The following is a 10,092-nucleotide window of genomic DNA, read 5'->3' as shown; positions in this document are numbered from 1 at the left end:
TAAGCATTCAGTATTTTTATTGCCCCATGCATTGAGGCTTTCTGCAATAAGAATACAGTGAAGCTATCAGTAAAAGATGAGAACACAGTGAAATGACAGTGAACATATTACTTCATAGTATTAGGCTTGTAAAATTCATTTTTAAACTTGGAAAATTATTTTCCCCAACCCACTTAAATACAGGAAAGCTAAAACACAATCCTAACTGACAGGAAACAGGTTGTACTTCAAAGAGTTCCATTCTGACTGAAACAATGGAATAACAATGTATCCAACTATATGCCTATATGTCAAATTTCTCTTCACAGATATTGTGTCCATGTTCTTCATAATCTTCTCTAGTTACTACCATGTCTTCAAAATCATCATTTTCAGAAATGAGCTTCCCACCTTCCCAGGAATAAGTAATAGGGCTGAAAAATGAACAGTAATAAATGAGTAACAGCAAGTACATTTCAAATAGAAGTATGCAGTGATTATTTCCAAGACTTTTATTTCTCCTATTAAAAATATACTTTTGATTGCTAAATCAAACCATCCAGCTCCAGACAAGGTCTGAGACAAAGTCTGAAATTTTAGCAAGGCTGGCTGACTGACTTGTTTGTTGTAACAACAAGTGCAGGAGGCAGGTGTGAAGAGGACGGGATAGGAAGATGTTTGTATTTATGTTACACAGATAATGATTCTTCATAATATTTAAAAGCACTCTCCAATAATTCTTTTTAAAAAGTGAAGATTTCTTTGTTCTTTCGATACACGTGTTTTGTCTCAACTGTGTACTTTCTCTCTTCTAAGGTGTTACCCCTTCCAAATCCCTGAAGTGACTACATTAATAATGACATGGCAGCATTCATATGCTGTCAAATCTTCTAAGTGAAAGACTAAACTCTTATCTTGCATACTTATATATCCACATAATCCACAATACAGTCTTATTTACCTATTTACACTTCAAAGACTGATTCTGAAAACATTCCTATGCTTAATTTTATTACCTAAAGACAGGACAAGCATGTGGTCCCTAATTTAACTGATTTGTCTGAAAATACACTGATTTAAAACATTCTTCTTGTACAGTTCTGGTTCAGTGAATGTTTAAATTAACCCCTTTATCTTTGTAATAATATAATAGATTCATAGAATACTTAGGGTTGGAAAGGACCTTAATATCATCTAGTTCCAACTCCCCAGCCATGGGGAGGAAGGACTCACCCCAGACCATGTCATCCAAGGCTCTGTCCAACCTGGTCTTGAACACTGCCAGGGACAGAGCATTTACCACTTCTTTGGGCAACCTGTTCTAGTGCCTCACTACCCCCACAGTAAAGAACTTTTCCCTTATATCTAACCTGAACTTCCCCTGTTTTAGTCTGAATCAGAAAAGAAATCCTACTTCATAGTTTGTTCTGCTACAAGAACAAAGCTTGTTCTATATAGCGTAGAACTCACTTTTCAGGAAGAACAACGGACACATCATAATCAGTTGGAGTAAGACATCGAACTTCAGAATAAACCCGATCTCTGAAGCCTGGAAAAAGGGTGTTTCCCCCAGTCAGGACTATGTTCTTGAAGAAATGAGGCTGCATTTCTGTAAAGGAAGTAAATCTGTAGTTACAGACTGAATATGTACTTAAAGATTCAAGGTTTATTCCCCAATACGCACAGAAGAATTTTATGATCATCTAACAATTACATCAGTTAAACACTTATATTGAGAAATAAATGAAAATGATAAATCCCCGTTTTTTGTGCTTTTTAGAATCTGATTTCCATAACTACTGTTTTCTTATATTACCTATTAAGTTCCATGTCTGCCAACACAATTCCCTTTTCAAAGGCAATTTTAAATGATACAATTTTTTACAAGTACAAAATAATAGCCCCAATGCTGCTGTAAGTATGTGGCATCATAGAACTTACAGAAGTCTTCTTTGTAGTAATAACATTAATTACATGTACATCATCTGTAAAATGAAAGCTTTAGTATTACTCCTGACAAACAGCAGTCAGAAAGGATTTATACTTTGGTGCTTAAATTACTAAGTTTGGTCAGTTTCATTTTTTTCATCAGTTTGTTTTTTTTTCCAAGTAAAGAAAGGTATTTTAAAACATAACTAAAGCTAATTTCAAGTATATTCCATCACTGGTGTCAAAGACGGATAGTTCACATTAGAAAAGAGTGTTAAGAAGAGTTAAGCCTACAGTGATTAGCTGAAAGTAGAAATCGATCCATGAATCACCACAAAACTGTTTCCCTAACAGAGAGTCTTGTAGACAATAAGGTCTAGAGTATATGACACACACCAGAAGACGGAACAGTTCGTAACTTAGTAAGTGGTATATTGACAGTACCAGCTTCTTAAAACACTTTGGATACTTGAAAAAACCCAAACCGAACAAAAAACACCAAACCACACACAACTTTTTTAAAATACTCTAAGGTTGTACCTTCAGGTAAGTTCTGAATAGAATAGACAATGGCTTCCGGAATTCCCATCTCTTGAATACCAATATCTGAAGGATGGAAGAGTATTTCTGGAACTGCAAATCTTTCATTTGTTAGACGCAGTGTTTGTTCACCAGTCTTGTATTTTCCACTTAACACCATCTCTTCCCTTGGCTAAATTAAAGACATGAATAGTAGCCACTGCTTAAGAAAAGAAGCCACATCCTAGAGCATTCAGCTAATCTTCTTCATGTACTGCAGAGGTAGGCAGTATATTCTATGTAAAGTTGTATTATCAACAAATCTTAAGAATAATGCATACTCTGGTATTAAATCTGCAGTGACTTTACTCTTATCAACTACATTTTTGCCTGAAGCAAAATAAAATAGGTACGCACAAGACTGCAATATTGGGACTGCTTTTGAAACTATGGCAAACTTGGTAAGTGAAATAAAATTGTTAAACTGTCTTCACTGGTATTAAGACTTTTCAGGGTCTTCTATAACATGACTTTCAACCTTTTACCTATTAAGGTGTCTATATGAAATTCATGAAAAAAGCATCAAAGCAGAGGAAACATTTTCCAACTTAACTTTAAAAAAAACACCCCAATAATGGTATAGATGGGGTGTATGACAGAGCACAACCACAGAAATAATTATTAAATAATAAACATAAAATGTTATATACTGAAAAAATAGTATTTACTTTTCATCTCAACTTCCTAAGGAAATCTTTACCAATTAAGTAAGAAGTTACAACACAGCATTAGAAAAAATTAAGTCTTTTCAACCTCTCTGCTAATCTTGTGCAGGGGAACAATTCAAAAAATCTACTTCAAAAGCCACACTATTATTACCTTACAAAATCCTTTTTTGATTGTGCTGAAGTCTGGCAAAACATAATCTACCATTACAGTATTTTCCTCTCCTTTCAATCTGAAAGAGAAAAATGTAAAATACAACAGAATAAAGAACAAGTAAGTTCCAACTATTTTCTATTAACAAGACTTCCTTTGATTTAACTGGGAAAATTTCTGATTAAGAATATAGCTTTATTTGTTTCTAAAAGTTGGTACTTCTGAATAATCCATTTGTACATATAGTACTATTGTATACATACTTGGCTATGTCCATGTCCTTGTAAAAGTCTTGAGAAACGTAACACACATCTTCTTTCACTTGATTTATTACATGTGTTTCATCCATAACATGTAGCTGCCTATGAAAAACAAAAACCAAAACCACAGAAGTTAGAGAATAATTCTTAGCATTACCTGTCCAGTCTTCCACTGGAGACGAGCAACCATAGTTTTCAAATCATAGAAAGCAACTCTCACAATATCTAAAACTTGTATTCAATTTACAAAAGCATTCCTGGCCCGCTGGAGTTTAATACTTTCCTACTTCACAGTTCAGTAAACACAAACATCTACCTGCATTTGTGCAATGTCTTCATAACAAATATAGCCATAATCCTGGAACTAGCTTTACTAGCGAAGACCTTTATCTAAAGTTCCAAGCTAACGGATCCTAAAGAAAAGTTGGTCCTATTGAATTTTATTTGTGGTATTGATAGAATCAGTTAGCAAACTGACTGATGATCTACTGAGACATCTCAGAAAGGTCTTGTATAATTGTGAACACACGGGTAACCTCAGCAATGTCAGATGTTCTGGCAGTCTGAAGAATTAGGCTATTAGTTTTCAAAGAGCTTAAGATCATCTTAATTCATCTTGATCTTAAGCTCAAGATGGCAGCTAGCAGATTATAACAGGCAAATGTCCTTTATCCTTTAAACAGCATTTAACCTAAAATACACAGAACCAGTAAGAATATCCTCACGAACTTCTAGCTCATTTCATAACAGGTCTCAAGATGATGATCAGCATGCTTTACCTGTAAGAGATTATCTCCTTGAGATGGTTGGTTAAGAGTTTTCCTCCAACATTAATCCTACAGAAAAGGAGTAACACAAGGAATTCTGTTATTATTGACTTCAGGCATAGCAAACAATTCTTCTAGAAAATACATAATGCAGCTTACCTGATGATTGCCTCTTTTTTCTTTTTACTTCTGCAATAAGGTACAATGTGTGTAAAAGAGTATCCACTATCCACAATGATACAACATAGCTCAGATGGATTATCTCGGAAATACCTATGTGCACTAAGAGCTCCAGCTGAAATACAGAAAACTGAACTCAATTTTTATACGAATATACACTTTTAGAACTTACATTGACAGAAAATGTACTTGCTTTGTATTTTAAATGCCTTTGACAGATTTCAGAGATTTCAATCAATAATACTACAGCCAACACATGAATTAATTTTTACAACAAATAAAATTACATATAATATATGCCCCTGTTTATTCTATTTCAATAATGGCAGCCCATGCTCAGTTTCCTAAGTTCCAAGCAGACTGATCACACCACAATTCATCAGAGCTATCTAAAGGAGTACTATATGTCCAGCTATCTTTCAGAAGGACTACAATGTTATTTACATATTGCCTGAAAGATACATTTCATGATTGTAATGCTGCATTTTATTTGCCAATACAAACAAAAAGCCACCCTACTCCCCCTTTCACTTCTCCCCCCAGTCCCCCCACCCCCCCCCCAAAAAAAAAAAAAAAGGAAGGAAAGTTATCTAAGACTTCATGTAAATTTTTGGTAGCCTCTCTCAAAGGCTATTCCGTTTCAAAATCCATCTGTTATCTCTATCATCCTGACTCTCCTCAAATTTTCTTTAGGTACATACCATGACACCCTCAGAAAGTAGTATAAGAGTACAGCTGAAATTTCTACCAAAAAAAAAAACAAAAATCCTTTAATCCGGTTGGAGTACGTATCAGGAACATATTACTCAAAAACTAAAAAGGACACGAAGTGATTTTTTTACTACCTTTATATATACACTCGTGTGCATATGTATGCATGATTATTCATGTATTTATTCACAAGGTTGGTTAACCTTCAAAATATATAAATACAAACTAGAAGGAGGTAGACTCACCATTTACTCTAAGAACTGCTTGAAACTGATATTCTTCAAATAGAATTTCATTCATGGATTCTTGTATTGAAGTGAAGTTAAAATAAGGTTCAGTAATAATGATATTGGTATCTACAAAATCTACCTATGAAAAAAATACATTAAGATGGTCATTACACAAAACTTAATACTCTGTTTCCATATTTTGCAGCAGATGAAGATCATGTAAATTTGAAGACATGATTACCACTTGCTGTATCTGTTTGTAGAAACTAGGCTTAGAAAGTTTTAGGTTTTTTTAAGATTTCATGAGCAGTGATACAACTTTATCAAATTAACGGGTATAAATGTAATAGAAAAGAGCACCTGCATAATCTGCTCCTGACCATCCTTACAAATCATAATCCAACATTTTAAAGAGATACCCATAAAGTGCAATACTAATATATAACACTTTATGCTAATCCTGTCAACTACAGAAAGATATGTCTCTTCAACAGCTCCGCATTTGCATCACAAAATTATTTACCTAATAATCAAAGATGAAGTCCTGTGTGAAGTAGAATCAGTAATAAAACTTCCAGTGACTCTAATGTGGCCAGCCAAAGATCCTGGAATTTCTGTATTTACTGGTATCTCAAACTCGTTTAGGGAGGACTTCATAGGGTTGCTTCAGTCATAACTGATATGGCCCTAAACGTGTCACCAGCTGTATCTCTCTGTACTCTTCACTCATGAAAAAGAATTAAAACAAATTCTCTTTGAAACCATGAGTAAACTGAATGTAGTTCCAAAACTAAAATGAAAGCTAAGTATCAAAAGCCAGCACTACATATGTTTATGTATGGAGCCTAAGGTATTTTGAGGCATTACTTTACCATTCTCTCTCCTAGGTGTTACAAAAACTAAAAACTTTCAGCGTATGTGACTTTTTTGTTTTTAAGAAAAAAATAAAAGGGAAGCCTTATTGTACTTTTTGCGTTAAATCCAGTTCATGTGATAAGTAAGGAAAATTAACTATCAGATATTTATATCTTATACATTCAACTTACTCATAGGTATAAAGTGTTTGCTAAAGATGCCCTATGGATCTAGCTCACCATTCTCTTTAACATCAACAGTTTCTTGACCTCTAAACCACATTTTATCTGTCTCTAGTTATTATTATTTCTTACTAACTTGAACTTTTAATTATATTGACGTGACTTTAACATGTGAACTGAACTCAGTACAAATACACACAAGACTAAAAAATGTAAATGTTTTTAAATTCCTACACCAGAGCTCAAAGTAAAAATTTTCTTAAGTTTGCAAAAAAATAAATCTGTGACTCCTAACTGAATGCACATTCAAAGAGAACAGTAAGCTCACCAGTTCTGTTTAATACTTGATGTACTTATGTTAATTCCATTAGTCAGTATTAAGCCCACACAAAATCTGTAATTAAAAAAGGCTCTTACTTGGTACATTTCTTTTCCAAAAAGATAATCCCAAACCTGTCTCTGGACATCCCAGTTCACCAAGTAACCCTGTAGGAATTTAGGAAAAAAAAATACACTATTTAGAAAAAAAATCATGCTTAAAAAAATATATGCTAGAAATCAAAAAATGTCAAATAATTCTAGACAGGTAATATAAAGAAATTTGAGACTAAACATGCCTGAATTCACATTTCTATGCTAAGGAGTAAATGTTACACAGGCTAAAGAATGTTACAAATATTTCCCATCAACACATTAGTTACTGCGCTACAAAACCAAACTGCGTTTCCTGTACACATTATTCTCTTTGACAGAAGCCAGTCTGATCTTGGTACTGGAAAAGGTTATGGAGCAGATCATCTTGAGTGCCATCACACATCACAACTAAGTGATCAAGCCCAGCCACCATGGGTTTATGAAAGGCAAATCCTGCTTGACTAAACTCATCTCCTATGACAAGGTGACCCACTTAGTGGGTGAGGGAAAGACTGTGCATGTTGTCTACCTAGACTTTAGTAAAGGCTTTGATACTGTTTTCCACAGCATTCTGCTGGAGAAACTGGCCTGAGCAGGTGTAATCTTTGCTGGGTCAAAAACCAGCTGGATGTTTGTGCCTAAAGAATGGTGATGAACAGAGTTAAATCCAGCTGGCAGCTTGTCACAAGAGGTGTTCCCCTGGGCTCAGAATTGGGGCCAATTTTGTTCAGTATCTTCACTGATGATCTGGATGAGTACACCCTCAGTAAGTTTGCAGACAACACCAAGTTGGCTGGGAGTGTTGATCTGCTGGAGGATACGAAGGCTCTGCAGAGGGATGTGGGTCAATGGGCTGTGGCTAATGGCACGAGGTTCAAAAAGGCAAAGTGTCAGGTCCTGCATTTGGGCAACAGCAACCCCGTGCAACACTACAGGCTTGGGGAAGAGTGGCTGGAAAGTTGCTTGGAGAAAAAGGACCTGGCGGTGCCAGTTTCTGCCTAGGCAGCCAAGAGGGTCAACAGCATCCTGGCTTGTATCAGCACTAATGTGGCCAGCAGGGCCACAGCAGTGATCATTCCTGTGTACTCAGCACTGATGAGGCCGCACCTTGAATGATGTGTTCAGTTCTGGGACCCTCACTACAAGAGAGACATTGCGGTGCTGAAGTGGGTCCAAAGAAGGGCAATGAATTTGGTGAAGGGCCTGGAGCACAGGTCTGATGAGGAACAGCTGAGGGACCTGGGGTTGTTTAGTCTGGAGAAGGGAAGGCTTGGGGGGGAACCTTATCTCTCTCCACAGCTGCCTGAAAGGAGGTTGACAGGACAAGAGGAAATGTTCTCAAGCGGCGTCAGGGCAGGTTTAGACTGGATATTAGGAAACATTTCTTCATCAAAAGGGTCATCAAGCATTGGAACAGGCTGCCCATGGAAGGGGAGAGGGGTATTTAAAACACCTGTAGGTGTGGTGGCTTAGGGACATGGTTTCGTGGTGCTCTTGGAAGTGCTGGGGTAACAGCTGGACATTATCTTAAGGGTCTTTTCCAACCTGGCTGATCCTATGATCTTTAAACTCCACACTGCTGAATACAATTCTTGCACAATACTACATATAACCCTGCAGTTGGGACACCCTGTATGAAAACTATTCCTTAAAACAATTTGCATTTGTCTATAACGTTAAGCTCAGGGTATCTTACTTACTTTCTGAAAGGGCAGAATATAAAAAAGCCCAGAGGGATCTTTAATTTCATCCAGTTGATTTGCCGTAAAGGTTTTCAAGCGTGCAGTCTTTGATCTGAACTGACAGTTAGGAATAACGCTGGAAAAGATTGGAAAGTTTCCTATTCATCACAATACGAGGCACATTCACCCTCTTTACATTACTGTCTTAAGCAGCATACTTTCGGCAGTATTCTGGGGACGTATTTTGGGTTTAATCCACTTAATGGAGCCAGTTAGTAGGGAGAACCCGTCATTTCTGACACATCAAGTGCAGATGAGGCACCGTTTGGTACAATAAACTCTACCCTGACCCCCACCCCACACCCTCAACACCACAAAACCACCGCCGGGGACCGCTCCGCGCTCTCACCCTCCCCTCCCGCGGCGGAGGAGACCGCCGCGGCCCCGCGGGGGCAGGCAGGCAGGCCGGCACGTGCCGCAGGGGCGGGGCCAGGCCGCGGCTGCCCGCGGCGGGCGCAGGCGCGTTGGCGGCCCGCGAGCCGGTGCAGGGCTGTGGTTGCGGGACGGCGGCGAGGAGCGGCAGCGGGGCGGGCGGGCCGGCCGGGCCGGGCCGGGCCGAGCCGAGCGGGTACCGGCGCAACACTAAGGAGACGCCTGCCCGCCCGCCCCGCCCCTTCCCGGGCGCTCACCTGACGTTCGCGTGGCTGTAGCCGATCTTGGCGTTGTAAGCGCCGTTATCCAGCACCAGCGTCGCCATGTTCCCCACGGCGCCACGGCCGCCGCCGTCCCAGTATTGATCCGCCACCGCCGTGGATCTCTATGGTTACCATAGAGTGCAGGAGCAGCGCGCGCGCGCGGCCTCACGGGATGCCGGAGTGCCGAGGAACATCACTTCCGGCTGCGTGCGCGCCTCTGGCGCGTGACGCGCGCTGTCACGTAGTGCCGGTGACGCTCGGGAAGCCGCCGAGATTATTGGTCGGGTGTGACCCGGAAGCGCTTGCCAAAGAGCGGGCGGGGCAGGTAACGCGGAGGTGCTGCGTCAGCCGGCTTTGTGGTGCTGTTCGGTTGGGGTGCGGGGCGGGTATCGCTGCAATTTGCGGCTGCGGGCAGCCCCGCATCGCCCCAGCCCTGCCACCGCGAGAGCCCGCGGCGGGGAGAGGGGAGAGAAGGGGAGGCAAGTCCTTCCCTGGTGTGTGTAGGGTCACATAGCCCGCTTCTGAGGGAGCGCCTTGCCCGCGGGTGGCCGTGGCGGCTCGGCGCAGCAGCGGCGGGGGTGCGGGAACACAGCGCCGTGGGGAGGAGTGAACCGCTGAATGCGGGAACACAGCGTGAAAGGATGATACCGAATGGAAAGGGAGAAGGATCTTAAAAATTCCATCATCGTCGTTTTACTGTTGTTCTAACCTTGCTGTAATTAATTATAACTAGCATAAACCCTTGTGCTACTGGTATTCGCTGTCGCTGAGAAGGTTTTGTTATTCTGGAGTCTGTGTCAAATACCATAC

At 39.9% G+C, this 10,092-nt stretch overlaps 1 protein-coding gene across 1 annotated transcript; it reads right to left on the bottom strand.

The window, feature by feature from the left end:
• On the bottom strand, positions 1-9,511 carry ACTR6 (actin related protein 6). Its single transcript, XM_065671209.1, has 11 exons — positions 9,277-9,511; positions 8,606-8,723; positions 6,909-6,977; positions 5,470-5,593; positions 4,493-4,628; positions 4,346-4,402; positions 3,570-3,668; positions 3,307-3,385; positions 2,449-2,620; positions 1,450-1,588; positions 1-413 (listed from the first exon to the last, which is right to left on the bottom strand). Exons 1-11 carry the CDS (start codon positions 9,342-9,344, stop codon positions 284-286), a joined length of 1,191 nt encoding a protein of 396 aa, XP_065527281.1. The 5' UTR covers positions 9,345-9,511; the 3' UTR covers positions 1-283.
• Between the last annotated feature and the right edge of the window lie 581 nt (positions 9,512-10,092).

Source organism: Lathamus discolor, chromosome 1 (assembly GCF_037157495.1).
Source record: "Lathamus discolor isolate bLatDis1 chromosome 1, bLatDis1.hap1, whole genome shotgun sequence".
Classification (NCBI taxonomy): domain Eukaryota; kingdom Metazoa; phylum Chordata; class Aves; order Psittaciformes; family Psittacidae; genus Lathamus; species Lathamus discolor.
Note: the sequence above shows the minus strand (reverse complement) of the source record. Positions and strands in the feature narration are given on the sequence as shown.

Bases quoted from the DNA above. Each gene is read 5' to 3' on its own strand.
- ACTR6 (XM_065671209.1), bottom strand. From the start codon at position 9,344: ATGGCGACGCTGGTGCTGGATAACGGCGCTTACAACGCCAAGATCGGC. The intron at 3,386-3,569 runs GTATGTATACAA...TTTCTCTTTCAG, and splicing joins AAGGACATGGACATAGCCAA to ATTGAAAGGAGAGGAAAATA. The intron at 1,589-2,448 runs GTACAACCTTAG...CTTCCTTTACAG, and splicing joins TATTCAGAACTTACCTGAAG to AAATGCAGCCTCATTTCTTC.